General features: G+C 45.3%; 1 protein-coding gene across 2 annotated transcripts in view; it reads left to right on the plus strand.

Moving 5' to 3' along the window:
- Nucleotides 1–2,226: 2,226 nt before the first annotated feature.
- The window catches only part of LOC144797658 (uncharacterized), a 208,810-nt gene continuing 190,369 nt past the window's right edge, over nt 2,227–20,667 (plus strand). Inside the window, exon 1 of one of the 2 annotated variants that reach the window (XM_078668369.1) lies at nt 2,227–2,374. In XM_078668369.1, the coding sequence (XP_078524495.1) occupies nt 2,269–2,374 (106 nt within the window). In that variant the 5' untranslated portion in view covers nt 2,227–2,268. Of the gene's footprint in view, nt 2,375–13,986; nt 14,080–20,667 lie in introns of those variants that run through there. The other variant, XR_013603436.1, reaches the window with a different exon arrangement.

Consider the following 20,667-nt stretch of genomic DNA (forward strand, 5'->3'; position numbering starts at 1 on the left):
TGGATTTCCTAAGGTCATCGTTGAACCAGGGGGCCTTTGTGCTGCCTTGTTTGGTTTGGTGGTTTTTCAAAGGTGCTAATTCGTCAACGCTCTGAGTGAGCCATTGTTTGAGTTTGGTGGCAGCTTGGTTTGGATCCGATGAGAGGGCGGGAGGGTTTTGTTTGAGCGATGTGAGCAGTTGGTCGGTGGTGATTTTGTTCCAGTTTCTTCGCGGAATAGGTTGTGGGGGGATGTGGGTCGAGGTAGTTTTGTAGCTGAAGTGAACACAGCTGTGGTCCGTCCAATGGAGAGCTGTGGTGTGATCGAAGGAGATGTGCTTGCTGGAAGTGAAGACTGGGTCGAGCGTATGTCCGGCTGCATGGGTGGGGGTGTCAACAAGTTGTTTGAGTCCGAGAATGGCCAGGTTGTCCAGAAGGGTGGAGGTGTTGCTGTCGTTTTAGTTTTCCAGGTGGAAGTTGAGGACTCCCAGTAGAATGTAGTTCTCGGAGGTGAGGGCGTGTGGGCTGATGAAGTCAGTGATGTCTTCGCTGAATTGTTTACGGGTTCCTGGTGGTCTGTAGATGAGGGTGCCTCTAAGTGTGGTCCTGGGGTCGGTGTGGATCTGGAAGTGAAGGTGTTCGGCGGTCGCGAGGTTATCGTCGGAGTTGGTCGTGATTCGGATGGAGTTCTTATGGACTATGGCTATGCCTCCTCCTGTTTGGTTGGTGCGGTCTTTTCGGATGATCTTGTAAGCGTCCGGGATGGCTATGGCGATGTCGGGCGCTGATGATGTGTTCATCCAGGTTTCTGTAAGGAAGGCGATGTCCGGGGAAGCAGTGTTGAGTAGGTCCCAGAGTTCAGTGGCGTGTTTGTGGACCGAGCGGGTGTTCAGCAGGATGCACTTCAGGTAGTTAGAGTCGGAGCTGTGTTTGGAGTTAGTGGGTTTGGTGTGGGTTTTGATGCAGGCGAACTTGCAGGAGTGGCAGGCGAAGGGACCGTGGGTACGTCCTGGGGCAGCTTCGTAGCATTCTGGTGTGCGTCCGGGGTTAAGGGCTAGGAGGGTGGCGGCGTCATATGTTATGCGGGAGGAGTGCGGATTGCGGGGTCCAGGGGGTCTGGCGCTGGGCGCGGTCCAGGCACGGACGGGCGTAGACGGGCTTACCTTTGGCGCACCTTCGGCGCGCATGGGGCGCGATCGCTGCGCGTGAACGCTGCGCGCGAATGCATCTGTCATATGTGGATAGTGGAAGGGGAGGGGCGAGGGAGGGTCAGCTGGGAGGCGGGGTGGAGATCAGGGCAAGGAGGCAGAACAACAACAAACTAAATGGCAGCAAGCAGCCAATATCTAAACAAGACTGGGGCACAATCCAAACTAGCGCGATGCAAATGGCAGAGGCGCGGGCACAATCAGGCACAAATACAATTGCAGGCAGCACAGCACAATTTCTAATGTCGGACAAGCGCACCTTGGCAGTCGAGCGCTACGGATCTAATTAACCTCGGCAGATGTTATTAATAATGCGAAGCAGGCGGGGCAATCTAGCGCTACGAACTAGGTTAGATAATTATGGAGGCTTAGGCAGTAGGCGGGATAGGCACTCGGCAATCAACGATACCAGGTGAGGAGGCAGGGAGCAGCGTGTGGAGCGGCCGCTTCTGCTGAAAGCAGGATGATCACAGCGCTAGCACGGCAGAGCGGGGAGGTCAGTATCAGTGGGAGGGAGGGTCAGCTGGGAGGCGGGGTGGAGATCAGGGCAAGGAGGCAGAACAACAACAAACAAAATGGTTGTTTTTATACATGGGCTTGCGGCCGCGTCGCAAAAACTATTTAGCGAGTTGCAGATAAATTGTGACTCGCTAAATAGGCTTTGTACATGGCCCATGATATTTTTGCATGTGCAAACGGATTCACAAACCCTTTTGCGCATGCAAAAACAGTCGTACATCAGGCCCTTTATGTGTTGATGTGTTATGTCGTACCTGATTTAGACTCAAACACCAATGTGTATTGGACTTCGTATTTTGTTATTTTACTGAGATAAACGAAGTTTGTTTATATTTATATTTTACATGCCCTCATTTCTTTTCATAATGTCATGTACAACTTTTTTAAGCGAGATGGCCTTTTTCAGAACGCAGTGTTAACTGCTGTGTGTGTGCTTTGGAACCACGACGAGTACAGTAAACAAGAACAGGTTCTGACTTCCAAGCGGCACAGCATACTCATTAAACAGAGGTCTGATTTCATCCCGCTCGCCACGTTCTCTATAAAACAGACCGGGACCTTTCATGTGCCACATATTCAGATCCCAAAGCAAGCACAGAGTATCAATGGCACTAGACCGCGCCATGAAGATTGCGGCCTTGCTGTTTTACGTGTCCATCTTTCACCAGGGTGAGTGAGGACAATCCATTGCTCTTTTGTATTCTATTTAGTCGTTTACAGGCAGTGCAACTACAACTTTGCAGATCTACATCTGCATTTCGATATTTCCAACATGTTTTAGCTAATATTGGTTTGGTGGACGTTCTACATGTGCACCTCAAAAACGTTTGCCTCTCTGTGACTTCAAGATATCACGGGGCAGATTTACAATAACTGGCGCATCCCTGCATATCAGCAGGGATGTGCCAGTTATTGTGCGCCGCAGCTCCGCCACCCTGGATGCGATGCATTTACAGTGCGGCGCACCATGGGGCAAAAATGGCACAGATGCATCACGCATCTGTGCCGTAAAAGTGGCGCATTGCTGGAGATGCGTCGCAAGTGCAACGCAGCTCCACAATGCTGCGTCAATCCTTATGCCTGCAGGGTTTTGACGCAGCATGGGCCCAAAAGTGACTGAGTGAAATCTTGGAGATTTCATCAGCCACTTTTGGGAGGCGTTCCTGCGCCGGAAGGCCCCCCCCCCTGCGATGGAACGCCTCCTTCTAGCGCAGGGCTTTACAACGTGACGCATCTGGGAGATGCGTCACGTTGTAAATACCCCGCACCATGGCGCAGGGGGCTTGTAAATCTGCCCCCACGTTTTTAAAATTGTCCAATACCAGGGGCAGGGAGAGGACTTCCGGTCCGCCCCTGTCAGCCACTAGAATCGGTTTTTCGTGCTTTGGCATTGCTTGGTTGGGCTGCCCTTCATGGCCATGGCATTTCAGAGATGGTTACTTTGTGTCCTTTGTGTTCCCATTCGGATTTGCAATAGAGCCATCAGGTAGTTATTTTTGTTAAACCACGTATGTGACACATGGTGTAGCCTGTCATTAAAAGCATATGCTTACTATTGAATGTATTAACCTTTCTCAAACAGTAGCATTGTATTGCTGAATTAAGACTAGGCAGTGCTGTTGTATGGCTGTCATAAAAACAGGGCTATTCACTAACTATCTTTGTGCCTTCGCTTTGTTGCGTAGCTGTCATGATAACATGTTGCTGGATTTGCTGCTTTGTTGCTCATAAAGTACAGAGGTGCAGACAGACAGGCCTTTCTAAAAAGAAGCAACAAAAGTACTGTTGTTATATCAAAAGAATCATCTATGCAATATACTGTTGTGTATGCCTTTTTTACATCCTTATAATGCAGATTTCATATTTTGACTCCTTTTCATAACACTCTACCTTAAGGGTACAGCTTAACAGTGCTAAAGCTGTCTATTCAGCAATGGCCCCTACTCCCAACTTCATTTTGTTGTGACCAAGATGTTGCTCTATTATTGAAACTTTTTTACTAGACCGAGGGCACAACACACAAAACCACCCACCGATCGCAAAACATGTTTCCTAACAAAAAGGGAGATATATGTGACTTGTTAGGTCTCGGCTTAGACAGTTGTATATATTAGTGGGCTTCAGCCCATCCATAGGCTTCCCATTTGCTGGCTCCATCGTCGCTCTCCTATTCTTTCTCCCCATGCCATTTGTCCATGGCATGCATACGTCATGCCTCTTCCTGTGTTTAGCACACCCCCAGAGCATGGACTGTCCATTCACTGCTTGGATTTAAAGACTTACAGCCTGATTCATGAAGGTAAATGCGCTCGCAAAAGGGCCAGATTCTCAGAATCTGGCCCTTTGCGAGTGCAATTTTTGCTTTTGGGATTCATCATCCCAAATGCAAAAATCGCTAATAAAGAATTAGCAAATATGCGAGGATTAGCATTTAAGGAATCTCTATTAGAGATTCCTTAAATGCTATTCATGACACATTTAAAAATTGCGAATTAGCAATTTTGGGCCGCTATTTACCGAGAGGTCAGACCTCTCGGTAAATAGCAAAAACTTTTAAAAGCATTTTTCTAAGTTGCATGTTGCGCACACACATGTCCCTTGGACATGTGTGTGCGCAACACCTGTTTCAATTAGCATTTCAGGGGTGCTACAGGGTGTCCTTTGGACACCCCTGGCACCCTTTAAATCGCTATCTTATTTGCGAGTAGCAAATTGCTACTCGCAAATAAGGGATACTCCCCATTCATTCCTATGGGCCTTTTGGCCCATAGGAATGAATGGGGAGTTATTCCTTATTTGCGAGTAGCAATTTGCTACTCGCAAATAGAGAATATGTAGGAATCGCTATTTATTTAGCAATTCCTACATGAATACCGTTTTGCGAGTCCTCAATAGCGATTCGCTATGAATCGCTATTAGAGACTCGCAAAACGGTACCTTCATGAATCAGGCTGCATGTTAGGAACTTCATTTTTTTGTTGTTCAAGAGCCCTCCTGTTTTCATTAGCTCCGAGCGATGTTTCTGTAAACCGGGCTGTAAATCATATTCTTATCTCGTGACATTTGCTGAGCATTTGAAGACCTAGATATGATGTCAGATGCTGTTTTCAGAGGGCCCCTGTTCCGTGCCCCAGCCCCCTCCCGCTTCACTGCTTGTTTCTGTTGCAGGTATCATGTGGACCCTGACCTCTTCAGCCCCTTTGAATGGCTCCTCACTGGTCTGCTGTCCCGCCCCAACCAGGGTAGGCCCTCCTCCCACGCACCAAGCAGCTGTTGCCATAGACACTGTCCCAAATTAGAGCCTGTGGTTAGACCAATGCCGCTCATTGGCAGCCAGTGTAATCACACCTATTTACTTTTATTATACTTAACTCACTGGCTCTTAAAACTTAGAGTGCAACCTGAAATGTACAATAACGCATTGTTTAGGCACACTTTATCACCATAGAGGAGCATTTACAGGACTTCGCTGTCACCAAGCAGAATTAGCTAGAAAATCAGTTTTATAATTTCTTTGCCTTTCGAAGGCCTCGAAACGGACCTTTATAGGCATCAAAGGCAACGACAACTGCTGGAACTGCGGTGAAGCAGGGGGAGACCTCGCTCACCTCATCTTCCAGTGCAGTTAAGTCACCAGATACTGAAAGAAGGCCCTAGGCTGCACGCTACAGCACACTTTTGCCACAACCACCACCGCACACATCACTACAGATCTGGCCACTCGACAAGACAGGGTCCTACTCGACTTCTTCCTGACAACAGCAGTCAAAATCGTACTAGCCAAGTGGAAAGATACCGCCAAAGCCTCATTCAAAGGGTGGCTGAACTGGATCACGTTCGGAAGGGGGGGCAGACATCACTGCATTAAGGCAAACACCCTGGAAAAATCCAGCCCGGCTATGTGGTCAACTCTTGACAAATATCTCGACACATACAAGCCACCGTAACTCAAACGTACATGGCAGATGAACTGCTAACTACCCACCGCAAGTAGTGTAAGCTAACACCAAACAACAGCCAAACCCATCTATGTGTTGTCCTTATATGTACCACACGAACGCACGCAAGTACCTACACGTTCAATGTTAAGTGTTTTCGCCCACTCGTTTGAATAGCGGGGCAGACTCTAATATGAACCTTGTACAACCAGTGACATGCCCGGTTTAACTGTCTTTATGTTGAGTGTCACAGTGTTCCTTTTATATCTCTGTATTGTGAAAATGCCAATACAAATATATTATTTTAAAAAAAAATGACCCCAAACATTTTTTGCAGCAAGATCACACAGGAAATAGTTTACAGTGTTTGCAGCAACTCTACTCTTTCCACTCAATACCCATTAGCTCGGCTAAAAGGCATTTGCAGAGCTAACAAGTGCCGGAGGCGAAACCTATTGGCTTTGCCAAATGCTGGTTTTTGCATTGGTGGACATGATACATTTTCCGACATTTCCTAGTAAGTGTCTAAATATTGGGGATTATGGGTGTTTACTTCTGGCAGTTCAAATAGCAAAGAAACATCATTGTTTCTCAGAATGCTAACTAAGTAGCTTAGATGAAGTACTATTTGGACAGCCAACAAAAAAATATCAATTAACCTTCACTTTATCCTCAACCACAAATGTACTGTACTATTTACATAGCAGCTATTTAGTTGGTTGCTGAATAAATAGTAGTGATTACATACTATTTGCCTGGAAGGCAGTCAAACAGCAAACAAACGTCTCCATTTTACCCACTTGCAGGCTAAAATGTAGACTCTGTACTATGTGCCTCAGGTAAAAATCTCTTTTTGCAGTTGCAAAACTTGTGTATCGCAAAAAACAGACAATGCACCCAGAAAATACTTTTTTGCAGTGTACAACCCCCTTGTACGGGATTGAAAAGTCTTGTTCATGAAAGTGGCTATGCAACCCATTGCAAACCACTAATAGAGGGGTGCCTGTAAGTGGCATCCCCTCCTCTTTGGGTGTCTCACTAAAAGATAGCAATGCTTTCTGTTGGTCTAAGCCCTCTCTTAAGGATGAACCCCAAACGTTTGATATTTTTCCCTCCATTTTTTCTGAATTCGTTTTTGTTGGCCTTAGGACCTGGATTCTACATTCAGATCTCCATTATTAGGCACTACTGTGCCCTGGGAATTCCCTGGTGTTTCCAGTTGATTATACTGGGGCACTCGCATTGGACCACATTGACTTGTCTTTTCGCAACCGTTGCTCTATTTGATTTAAGCCCTGATTAAGTTCTCGGTGAGAGAACAAAGCTTTCATTAAAACTTGGAAAATATTAATTGGAAAATAGAGACTTTCAAATTACAAGAGTATCTTGGACTTTTTTGCCTGACGCACACCCATCTGCAGCTGGGCCTTAGGACTGTTGTGCACTTTGCGACTGCCAACCAGTGCTAAAGTGCTTGTGCTCTCTCCATGGTAAGATTGGCTTACACCTGATTGGATTATTTGATTTAGGTATACGGTCCATGTAGAGTAATATACCGTGTACCAAGGGCCTGTAGATTAAATTATACTACTGGGTCTGCAGCACTTATTGTGCCACCCATCTGAGGGGCCCCATATAACATGCTACAAATCTGCCTATGCAGCCTGAATGCAGCTTTAATCTGCCAATTCAACTTGGCAATATAACCTCCTTCCCACGCCTTAAACTCACCTTTTATTGCACATAAGTCATTCCGGGGTAAGCCCTAGGTAGCCCAGAGGGCAGGGTGCATTGTAATTAAAAGGTTAGACAGGTACTTTCAAGTTTTACATATCCTGGTAGTGAAAAAACCCTAAATTAGGTTTTCCCTATTGTTAGGCCTACCTGTCCCATAGGATGACATTGGGTTCCATTCTTACATTTAAGTGCTAACTTTTGATTGTGGACAGATGGATATTTTATGTTTGGCGTCTATGAAATTGTAATTAAAATTCCTCTTTTCAGATTAAAGTTGGATTTTAAGAAACACATTTGGAAAACGCCACTTTTAGAAAGTTGGCATTCTCCTGCCCTTTGTCATTTGGTGGCTGCAACCTTGCCTAGGTCACATGGCTGGGTGTAGTTGACAGACCTTGTGAAGTGCTCCCAGACAATCACACAATAGAGGGATTCGCTGTGCTTGAATGGGCCATCTACTCATAGGGGGAATAGAGCTGGGCACAGCCCAACTTGCAACTGAATGGGCCATGCTCTGCCTTCACACAAACAACTTGTCACCACTCTGTTGTTCCTGTAGCCAGCTTGAAGCCAGGGCAGGGATGTCAGGAAATTCCAAGCACTTCAAACAGAAATTAGGAGATGTTTGCAGACATTTCTAAGAAGGCATCAGGTATAAAAAAAATGGCCCTCAGTCCCACTCTTAAGTTAATTTTATGGACCTCCAGGAGGACTGTAAGAGGACTGCCTGCTGCTGTGGCCTGCTGCATACTCCACAAGACTGCTTTGCTGCACCTGGAAGTACTGCCTTGTTTCCTGAAGCCTGCCTTGAACACTCAGAGGCCTGCCCTGCTGTTTGAGCCCTGCTTCTTCACCTGAACCCAGGACTACCTATATGACTCCAAGGGCTAGTTTGCTGACCTACTAATCACAGCCTCTTGGACGTAACATTCTCCAATCATCTTGAACTAGCGCGTCAGACTAACTACCATGATTCCTGACCCCAAGTGGTACCCCTAAGGTCCTGTACCCATGGAGTGGCCTCAGTTAAACTCGACTGAGCCCGCTGGCGTCAAAACTTTGCCACCCATGCCAGTTGCCAACACGGAGTTTTGGAGGTATAGCATTTACTACTTACAGTGACCGCAAATGCAAATATCCTTCCCCAACAATCCACAAGCTTCAACAGGATCTTAACGCAACAGCGACACCCAAGCTGCAAGTGGCAGTTTTTGGCACTATTTCCCCCCTTAACTCTAGTTCTCCTGATTGGGTTTTTATTGTTTTGGCACCAAATTTAGTAAAAATGTACCTTATTTTTCGAAATTGATGTGAGACTTCTCTTACCTCTAAATTAAGCCTGACTGCTTTTTGTGCCAGTCAACCCAGGGTTAACCACAGGTCAATTTAGTAACGTTTTGTGATTCACCATCCCCGAGATTGTGGCTGTTGCTTGACTAGGGTTCACATTCCAGTCAAACAACAACCCAATTTCTCACACTTTGCAAACAGAATTGCAGTCACAAACCCTTGAAAATGTTTCAACGACTCCAAGGACAGTAACGGATTCACAAAATGGAAGCTGTCCCTAGTGTGAAGCTGCCCCTTTAGGAACTGTGGGGCATATCAACGAGGGCCTTATCTCCGCTTTTTTGGCTTTAAAAGCCAAAAAAGCAGAGATAAAACTATCGCCCTATTTACAAGTGGGTGCTAACATGCATTGGCGCATGTTAGCACCCGTTTTCCCGACGTCTTGATTTGCATCTCTAATGAGATGCAAAGTGGGCGTCAGTGGGCAGTACTGCTTGTAAATTATCGCTGATGTGCACATCACGATATTTACAAGGAGCCCCCACGCATTTTAGCAGACGTTACATTTTTGGCGAAAACTGCGGTTTTCGCCCAAAAACTAACTTCTGCTAAAATGTTGACTTACCTATACTTTACATTGGGGGTGGTTTATGCTGATACGACCACAGGGTCGTATCAGCAAGGTTATTGCACCGTTTTCCATGGAACATCGCTGGAAAACCAGTGATGTTCCATGGAAAACACTGCTATCACTGGAATAATTATCGCCATTGCGCTATGCGTTGTTAATACACAGAGCTTGCATGGCGATAATTTCCAGGGATAGCCGGCGATAAGAAATTTCACGCTAAGCGCGACCAGCGATAATAATCGCTGCCGCTTAATAATGTATCCCTGTGTTAGGCGTCATTGGAGGGAAAAGGTAGTGGTCCAGGGGACTACTCCATGCTCCCACTGATGTGTTCACAAACAAGAAAGTGACACCTATCCCTTTAGTGGTAAATTGTTTCTATAAAAATAGTTTGTCGTTTCTGAAAGCAAATGCAAGGAGGGTGGTCTGCTGTCCCTTGCAAGCCACCATTGCTAAATTAGAATTTATTCACATGATGTCTCAATTTGCAACTTGTCTCATTAATATTCATCAAGCAGGTCATTTTATGACCCCTTTAAGATAGTCATTTTGTGATGTAACCAATTAATTTTGTAGGATGCTTTACTAGTTGCATACTAATTCACAAACCAGTGTGCAAAATGCACATGTCTGTTTGCGATAGAGGTTGCAAGCCACCCAAAGCTCGATCTAGACTGAAGCCAGATGCCTGGATCTGGCTCAGCTCGAGGTCCTCTTGATCACTCAAGCTCAAAGTGAGTCGAGCCGTCATGTGGCTGCTGCCTGCTACTCAATCTGCCACTGCATGTTCCATGAAATGAAGACAAAGGGACTTGTTAATGAGTGGCTTGTGCCGCTGTGGCATCACTTTTTGTGACATGCCGGGAGGCAAACCACCCAATCACATGTATGAGACCACAGAAAGGCCCTTTGTGTGGCATTGAATGGCCTCATAGATCTGGAGTAAGCACCTTACTCTGCTCAACTCTGCGCAAGGGAGGCGTTCCATTTGTGTTGCGGTGGGTGTTCTCACGCAACTTCAGAGGTGAGGTTTGTCCTTTAAGTGTGCACCATTCTGCAGCACACAAACAAAGAGGAAAACACCCCCATGGAATGTTTTTGTGCAGAATGGTTTCTCTTTCTTTACAGAAACAATCCTGACAACACCACAGGCACCCTTGCACTGTGGCGTAAGTGTGCCTGCATTGGTGCTAGGCTGCCAAAACCATTGCCAGCGCTGGAGGAATGGGTAGCAATGCACTGTATGCCATAAATACAGTGCATTCTTACCCTTTCACTTTGACGTAATGTAGCGAAGCAAGGTGACTTGCTGTGCTGCCGAACTCCTCATTCCAATAAATGAGGGCCCTTTGATGAAAAATCTTTGATATAAAATGGCCAAGAGAGCAACAGATATCCTTCTAGTGACCCAATGACACTATGTAAAGCAAGAAACCCTGGCTTTCCTGCTTGGCATAGGTGAGTGATCCTAGGCAAATATTATATTTCACCAAGACTACTTTTTCTTTATTTTCATATTTTAGTCAGCCTTCAAATACTTGCTTTTGGGGTGTAGGCAATACAAAACTATTGTTTTTTGTTTAAGAGAATGTAATGTTGCTCTGACTGTAATAAAAATATACTCCACATATATAGGGTACACATACCAACGGACTTGCTTATTAGTTTACTTGAGGTATTATCAGGACAGCAGGGGTGGGCTCAGGAATGCTGTTTTAATGTTCAATAAAACATTTTAAATACTTTGCAGTGATTAGCCTTGCCTCTTAGTTCACTAATGGCAATGTCAGGGCGGCAGAAAGTGGGCTCAGCAATACTTTTAAGTTAAAGTTTAGAAAAATTTCATAAATATTTCTCAATGCAGTGATGAAGGGCCTGATATCGATCTCAGCAGATCAGTTACTTCATCGCAACAGTCACAGATATCCTGCCCTCCGAAATATAAATAATATAATATAAATCCTGTAGGATATAATGGGATTTATAATTCGGCAGACGGGATATTCACCACGTTATGACAGAGTAACCCGTCCCCCGAGACCTAAATCAGGCCCATAATCAAGGCTGGGCGAGGAACTCTGCTCTGTCACTCAGAATGCAAAGTTCAGCAAAAACTCCACTGGCTGCTGCGGAGCAGAGTATACTGGCGCGGCGGTGCCTACTCCTGTAAAGGAATTAATATTTAGATCTGTTGTGCACTAAGTGTTTGTCTTTGGATGTAAGAGTGCAGTTCTCAACAACAAAACAGAACCTTTACCCTTTGAGTACCACACAACAAAAGCTTCCAGTCTGTTAGCACATTGGCACCTTGTTCGACCCAACTGCTGCTTCTTGTTTAGGCATCTCACTCCTTATACCGCCCCATTCAGCATTGAGAGCTCGACAAAATGATGTAATTACCGAGTGTGCAGTATCTGTAAGCTGTCCCATTGAAGGGCTGCGTTTGATCTGGGTCGGTTTCCTTAAAAAAGTAAATGGACTGTCAGAGACTTTTCTCCACTAGTGTAGGGACTTTGAAAATATTTGGGCAGAGAGTTTACTTTTTAACACCTCTGAACTTGGCGTGCAGGCCTAAATCCAACCTGAATGGGGGCATGTGGAGTGACATTCCACGAGGGCCTAGAGGCAGGGCTTTAAGTGGGCCGGGTCTCACTGGTGCTGAATACCAACAGTTTTTCAAAGGAGGCCTCCAAAACGGGTCTCTATCGGGCTCTTTTTTGTGCCCTGGCACAGGCGGTCCTTTTTTCCGGACTGCAGTGAGAGCAGACACATCAATGTGCGCGTGCTTACACTGCACACTTCTCACTAGTGGAGAAGTTACAGCATGATGTCATGCCAGGTGAGCGTTGTAGGGTAAGGGAAATCCCTTGGACAAAGGTGCACCTCTAAACATTAAAATCGCACAACAAAAACAATTACATACCTCACATAATGCCACTCTCACTCTAGTATCTCACTTTCAACAAACATTGACCACTTGTGCACACACATACACACACTAAATTTTATGAGGAAAATACTACTGACAGAAAGTAGAGTGTTAGTTGGGGCACCTATCCAATTCAAGTAATATTATCACTCAGGCGTGGTCAAGACAGCAGCGAAGTCGATCGAGCTAATGCTCTAGACCAGAGGTCTTCAAACTGGGGGCAGGAAGGGTTCCCAGGGGGCCCAAATGCCTCTGAAAGTACATGTAAATGAAGATGGCCTAGAAGCGCGGCGATGTTTATTTGCTGCATTTGCAGGCTGTCTTTATTTACTCTGAAGGCCTTGAACTGAGATCAGAGTGTCGTGGGGCCGGAGGTCAGTAAGTGTGCTGTGAGGTCGGCTAGGCAGTGTCTGGAGTCTTATCTCCGGCACGCCTGAGTTTTTCACAGGCCATTTGCATATTTACATACCTATGAAAACTGGTTACCAAGGCTTCATTTTTTTCCGGTTCCAGTCCCCCCATGGCCCCCACTCTGCCTATTCCTTACATTTGTACTTTGCATTTACAAAGTAGGGTTGCCAATAGAAAAATGCCAGCCATGTGTTGTTTAAAGAGCCTGCAAAGACCTCGTCTTGACACAAAATAGGGTTATTAATAAAAAAGTATGTATTCATTTGTAATGTGACTTTTCTGTCTTTGTTCCCTTTAATTATCAGTCATGAATCATTTAGGCTGCCATAGAACACAATTAAAAATGTTTTCTATTTATATTTGCTGTTCGAAGAAGGCACAGATAAGTGCTGAAAATACAACTTTAGGAGACTGTTTATTTTTGTACCGTCTACGACATCAAAATAATGAGCTGGCAACCCTAATCTTAAGACTGGAAGTTTGTTGCAGGATTAGCACATTATTTATTTCCTCCACCCTCGATCCCTGACTAATGCTATTATAGCAATAGTTTAACTTATATCTGGAACCCTACACCGCCGTCACTAACATGCTGATTTACTTCAAGTGTCTGGCAATGCACACTGCCTTCAGACAACTCATTCCTCATTCTCACCCTTCACTTTCACGCTCACCCTGCACTCACAGAGCATAGATATGGATTTCCTGCATTTGCCACACAATCCATCATCTGCTGCATAATTTGCTGATTTAAAAAACAAAAAATTATTTCTAGCTCAAACGGTTCAAAAGTTGCTAAAATGCAGCAACACGTTACCTCGAAGTGGAAATCCCTTTCTAAAGGTTGACTGGTCACCTTTCTGTTGATTATTGCTATATGTGGGTGTTAATGTGATAAGTATGAGGAGCAATAAAAGCCAGGACAGTGTAAACATGTGTAAAAATTGCAAAATAATGCTGTAATGCTATCACAAAACATGCTACATTATGCAGCATTTTTCGCCATTGCTTGCTGCAGAAGTTAATCAACCCTGCTGCATAATTTGGCCTTCTCCTGCTGCATAATTCCAGTGACCCTCTTTATGGTGCTATGAGGTCCCAGTCTGTGGCAGAAAGCACTGTGAATATGCAAGTCATTATTTTATAACAGTATTTACATACGCTAAGCTAGGCTGCTGCAAAATGATGCAGTGATTGGAATAAAACAAGTTCTTACAAAATATGCTTTGTAGTAATAAGTAATCAAACTCTATCTAAAGCAGACATGTTTGTAAGTGTCTCAACTATTCCAGATCTCAGCTGATAACACCCTTACATTACCTCACAAACAGAATAAATCTTTTGCCACCATGAAGCTTTAAGCAGAGCCACGGGAATTATTCTGCAGAAGAGGACCCCATTATGCGTCAGGTTTGACTAAATTATGCAGCACGAAAAGGTAAATTATGTGGCACAATGTGCCACATTTTGTGGTTAGCATTACTTCATTATTTTGTCATTTTAAATCAAGGCAACATTGTCGGAAAATATTTCACCTCATTAGTACCAGTTTAACACCCAAATACAGCAGTAAGCAACTACAAGATTACCAGTCAATCTTTGCAAAGGGCCTTCCACTGCTCCGGAACACTTTGTCATGCTTTAAGTAACTTTAGTTCTGTTTGAGATAGAATCAAGTTTTTTTTAATCTGCAGATTATGTAGCAAATGCAGTAAACTGATAACTATGTGGAAAACGCTGCTGCTTCAGAAACTCATAATTCAAGTGGCCCTGGTTTTAAGTGACTCAATCAATTAATGGCTGGAAAGAAGGCTGGTTTCTTTTTTAATTTTCAGCACTACCACCACACCCTTCGCTTTCAGACAGAGGCACCTCAAAGTCAGTATTAACCATTCAGGGGCAGGTTTTTGTGAAAGCTGAGTCCATGGGGTGGCAGGTAGAAGGCCAGCCGGGTTGCATTCAGACGCAGAGCCCTAATCCTCTCGATCTCTGGGGTCTACCAGTATTGGTCTAGGAGACCGAGAAAAGGAAAAAGGTTCATAGATATTGTCAAAGAGAAGGCCCTAAATAGAGAGCACTGTATGGGGACTCATTTTTATGTTTAAAGATGGCCAGAGACAGCTGCTTCAGAGAGATACCCCAAGGAAGGGGACAATATGTGTTTTTTTTAAAGTGACATTCATTAGTGAAGCTGGTACTCCTGCCAAGTGTGTAAGTGGCCACTGCTGTTTATCATTAAGGAAGCAGATGCAGCATGACTGGTGCCCAGGGATTAGAGGGGCACACTGCATCATAGTTATGACTGTCTACCTTTAAAAAGGGGGCATCTGAGTTATTTTCTTTTCAAGCATTAGGACCGAGGTGATGCTCCATCATGGTGGGGAAGATGTAAAAGAGGCAGAGGAGATAGCCTGCTACTCAGGACTGCAGATATCATTAGTGCAGCAGGTGTAGTTGGATTGGGGATTGGGGTCAAAGAGTGTGAGGGGCTCACAACACCCAATTATGAGGAGCAGTTTGTTTTGGATAATTTCTGTTTTTGTTTGATGCATTTGATGTTTTATAGTTGGTGCAGTTCATAAGCTATAGAAAATGTATTCCTGAAATCATCTCATAAGCCCCGCTCCCTGCACTCAGCCATGTCCCTCCCGCTCCCCCAATATTTGCCATAAAGATTTGGAGGGGGGACCGACCTCAAAACATTTTGCTTAGGGTGGGCTCAGAGTAAAAAAGTTTGAAGACCTCTGCTCTAGACCAATGCGAATCGTCCTAAAGACAGGTGCATAAACCCCCATTCAGGCAGGTGCGGGATTCCTACCACTTGCTTGACCTCAGGGTTCTGCAGGGTATCTGATCATCGTCCCTGGCATGGGAAGTTGGCAAAAGCAGCAGCGTCTGTGTAATGTGCTGTGTCCATGGACTGTCATCAGTGAGCAGACCCTCTTGGTGTCTGAGGGATTGAGCTGTGGCACTCAGTGGCACTCTGTGGCATGCTGGACCTGGAAGTCGAGGGTTGGCAAGGACAACTGTGGCCAGAGTGATACACCGCTTCCCATGCTGCTGGTATGTACATGGACCCTCAAAGGTGCCGGGGCAGGCTTGGAGCCCCCTGTAGTGGTGTGTGTGGTACTTGAACAATGAACTGGATGTGACCTGTGCATCAAGGAATCATGTGGCTGGGTATCCCCTGATCTGGCTTTATGTTGCTCACTCAACTGTTTCCTGCTCATCCTAGAGGGTCTGGTGTTTTACAGCCATGGACACACAGCACACGCTCTGCACATATCTAACAATGTGGGTTCCCATCAAAGGCGGTGAGGAGAGGGCCTACGATGGCCACCTGAACCAGGCAGTAGTATTGGGACCAAATACTGGAAACCCTCAGTGAAGCCCATGCAGGAGGGGGAGGACAGGGCTTTCGGCACCCCCAATACATGACAAATTTCACATCCTCCCACCTGAGTTAGACAGAATGGGACAGTGATATCGGAGAGACATCTCCAGGCTCCACACAGCCTGCCTCAGCAAAACGGCACAGAAGAACATAGCATAGTGGCCTGCTTGCCGAGTGGTGGAGGTTCAGCTGTGAACAGCCATTGCACAGCAACGATGCAGCATGGTGAAACTGAAGGGTCCCAATGTCAGCAGCACCCCATCAGCCTCTAATCCTGATCAGCCAGCACTAAGTGGCAGTAAGGAGCAAACACTTCAGGCACACACTGGGAAGCTAGGAGTCCTGCTGCAGGCCATTAAACAAGGAATAACAGGCCTGGAGCTGAGGCTCAATGCCCTTACCATAAAGATAGGGCTCTTGTCGGCTGACCACGGCAAGTTTGTGGAACGAGGAGACACTTCAGGGTCCATGCTGGCCACCATGTGCCTATTGACGTCCGACATGCAAACACAACTAGCAGACCTGAAGTGGGATGTGACCCTCCTTGAGGTGAGAGCAAATTACCCTTAAGGCTGATTGAGGCTAAACAATGTGTGTATCGTTTGCCTACCGGAGAGGACAGAAGGCCTCAGGATGGAGTTGTTCCTTGAGGACGGGCTGGCGAACACGGACCAGGAAGGGAGGAAGTCATACTTTTTTGCTATGGAATGAGCACATAGGGTTCCTGTGGGTTAACTGCCTGCCAAGTGCTGGTAAAACTTTTCAACTATTGAGACAGGGACCACATTTTGTAGGGCTTCAGGAGCAAAGGCAAGTGGCAAGTGGACAACTTGACTGTGAATATATTTCCGGACTGCACCCTGCAAGTTCAGAAACTCATGTGATCTTTCCTGGAAATTAAATGACAACTGCATCAATATTCCTTTATGTTTCGTCCTAAGCTAAGGGTTCTCGATTCAGGAAAAGTCTATTTATTCACATCCCCAAAAGAGGCCAGTGAATGGCTGAAATTCACAAAACAGGTGATTTCACCTGCCGACCCAAACCTATGAGATGGTTGGGAGTGACTAAAGATGAAGGGCAGCTCCAATAGATACATAAAGAGAAAGCCTTCGAGGAAACACTCAGCCAAGGAAAGAGCCATGGTGGTGGTAGAGATTGAACTGCACAGTAGCTCGAAACTGGCACAGTCAGCCTCTCCTACGGTCTCCCCATACCATCTGGTTGATACCACAGATGATGATCCTGATCTGGACCTGAGTACTGGTCCGGCCAATTACCCCAATGACATCTTGCCAGATAATTTGAGTTAGATGCTGCTATATCCTTTAAGTGGTGTATTTGTTGTTATTATTGGATTGTTGGAAGGGGAGGAATAGGGGGTGATGTGCTTCTGTACTGTTCAGGGTGGAGGCCACTTGGTCACTGTGTCAGGCCGGACCACCAAGGAGGACACATCAACCTAAGTAACCAGAACTTGGTCTACCTCCAAGACTGAAATGAAACAGTTTAAAATATAAGCTTGTTGGGTCAAACTTTGTATGGGCTGCCGTTGTAGTCCAGACCTGGGGATGGGTGCTGAGAGTTTTCAGGTTATTAAGTTTTGTGTGGATATGCCTCTAGCCATCTCTACTATAGATGATAGCAGCCACAATACTTCTCAGATAGATTAGCACACATACTAGAGGGAGATAGACAGGGAGCTCACACCAATGGCTAGCATGCATGAGGAGGTAAATCCTAGAGACATAGTCTTGACCTGGAACATGCAAGAGATGGCGAAGCCCCTGAAATGCCATAAAATGTACTCATATCTGTAGAGCCGGGGTGTGTATATTGCAAATCTCCAAGAGACGCACTTAATAGCCACAGAGCTACAGAAAATTTCAAAGAGATGGCAGGGACAAATAGCAGGCACCGCCTATTCAGCATATGCTTGAGGGGTACAGATCTGGATTTCCCTCTGTTGTCTCCCTGGTGATAACTCATAGGGTCATTGACAAAGAGGCGCAATATGTAGTACTGGAGCACACACTCAATGGGGAACCACTGCCACTAGTGGTGATTTATGTCCCCAGTAGTACCCAATCTCAGATTCTTGATAGCCTACCCCCTCACATTAGTACAGAACCTGATGGCCAGTGTGTATTGGGTAGAGACTTCAATTGTGTATAGGACAATGGCCTAGAACGATCAACATCCCCATTGCAGGGAACAAGGAGCCAGGCAGTCTCATGCAATTTTGTCTCCTGGATTAGGGACAGATAAGTCTACAACATGTGGCATAGGATTCCACTGACAGTTTAGAATTCTCGCATTACTCTCCTTTGCACCACCTACACACCCGCATCGACCTGTTAATAGGTAACGAAGCAGCGGCCTGCTGTGTCATAGACTTGGAATACTTTGTTACAGGGATTCTGCTTAGGTACAGAACTATGCTTGGGACCATAGAACATCGACATCAATGGACTGAGTCACCACACCACCTCAGTACCTTTGAGTGGGAGTCTGACTAGCTATAGTGCCTCGCTTGCTCTCCTAACCTTACCAGAGAAGAACACTCTCAAACATCTCAGGGATTGCGGTAACAGGACACACCCTTTTGTTCTTTCACTCATACTCATCAACAATAAGATAACCAAGAGACGCAAAGGACGTTTAGAATATTTATTTAAACTATCATGCTCCAAAATGCAGTATTTGTGCCACAATTATAATACAGATGCACACCAAAACTACTGTTAGCATGGTCAGTAAACCATATATCATAAAAAGCCCTGTCATATTATAACTAGGGCTCCCGGTTTTATGGTATTTATTTTTTCAACATTTCGGTCAGTATTCATCCAAATTTATTTTTTGGCCACCTTATCTGTATTTATCCATATTTATTTTGTTTTTTGTGGATAAATGAAGTTGTAAAATTGTAAATTCCTATATTTATTTGACTGATGGACACACACATATACTTTGATGCCGGTCATGTTTTAGCTATTTAAGTTGCCAAATACAACATAACAATAAACCCATTGGTAAATATTAACATTATACCACAAATGTATGTTGACATTATTAAATGTATATTGACTGATTGCTAGTGTGTGTGGGATGGTGTAACTGAGCGCTTGAAGGCATTTGAAACCGTTTTTATCATTGTCCTTTATCATTTGTCCTCTGCCTTTTTAAAATTGTAATTTGCACAGAAATTTACTGCACTTGTAAAAATCGTCATTTTTGAAAATTATACAGTGTCCTGAGGCGGAAAGCCGGGACCTGTATTCAAACATTGTTGGCAATTTTAAAACTGCATCAGGGTTTTAAAAGCACTTGCACTTTGTTACTGACCCGATTGTAGCCGAGTAGGGGCTGTTCGGGGCTGCCATTTTGGGTGAGGAGAAGTTGGAGGGCTAACATACCAGCGCTAAGCCCCTCCCGCCCTCCCGCCCTTGACAGGATAAAAACCATAGAGAAACCATTCCCCCACTGATTGCTAGTGTGTGTGGGATGGTGTAACTGAGCGCTTGAAGGCATTTGAAACCGTTTTTATCATTGTCCTTTATCATTTGTCCTCTGCCTTTTTAAAATTGTAATTTGCACAGAAATTTATTGCACTTGTAAAAATCGTCATTTTTAAAAATTACACAGTGTCCTGAGGCGGAAAGCTAGGACCTATATTCAAACATTGTTGGCAATTTTAAAACTGCATCAGGGTTTTAAAAGCACTTGCACTTTGTTACTGACCCGATTGTAGCCGAGTAGGGGCTGCTCTGGGTCGCCATTTTGGGTGAGGAGAAGTTGGAGGGCTAGCATACCAGCGCTAAGCCCCTCCCGCCCTCCCGCCCTTGACAGGATAAAATGGCACCCTTATATAGGAGGCGCAACGGACGGGCGCAGCGGGGGTGCCGGCGGGGCGCCGAAGGCGCGCCAAAGGCAAGCCCGTCCGTGACGGGCCGGGACCAGGGGCCACACCCCCTGTCCAATTACCTACAGGGGGTACTAGCCGCATTACCTCGTACTCCAGCAGCGAGCTCAGGAGTCTCAACTGCCATGGGGTAAGAAAGATCACACAATGTGCTCGATTGGGACCACATGATACTATGGGCCCTTTCTGTTGTCGGAACTGCCGATGGGGAAGTGACACAGGGGCAGAAGTCTGTCTAACAGACACCCCATACCTGGCCCTTAAATGCATTTACCTCAATGCCAGATCCCTACCCAAGCATGCGACGGAGCTATGGGACATATTAACCGACTTCAAACCTGATTTGGTTTTTATAACTGAGACCTGGCTTGATACCCATAGTACCCCAGATATCGCGACAGCCCTTCCAGCGGAGTACAAAATACTTAACTTGAACAGAGTGAAGAAAAGAGGCGGAGGAGTAGCCTTGCTATTTAGGGAATCCTTCACCTGTAGACAAGAAGCGATTACACAGTCCAACAGCCATGAAACAATGGCGTTTTCAGTATCTATAAACACCAACATTCTATTTGGTGGAGTGATAGTTTATAACCCCCCAGCCAGCACATTAGACTTCAGTGCCCAACTCTTTACTCAAATTTTGCCGGTCTGTCTTAAAAACAAGAATATCTTACTGATAGGGGACTTCAATGTACATTTTGATAGTA

Source organism: Lissotriton helveticus, chromosome 12 (assembly GCF_964261635.1).
Source record: "Lissotriton helveticus chromosome 12, aLisHel1.1, whole genome shotgun sequence".
Lineage (NCBI taxonomy): Eukaryota > Metazoa > Chordata > Amphibia > Caudata > Salamandridae > Lissotriton > Lissotriton helveticus.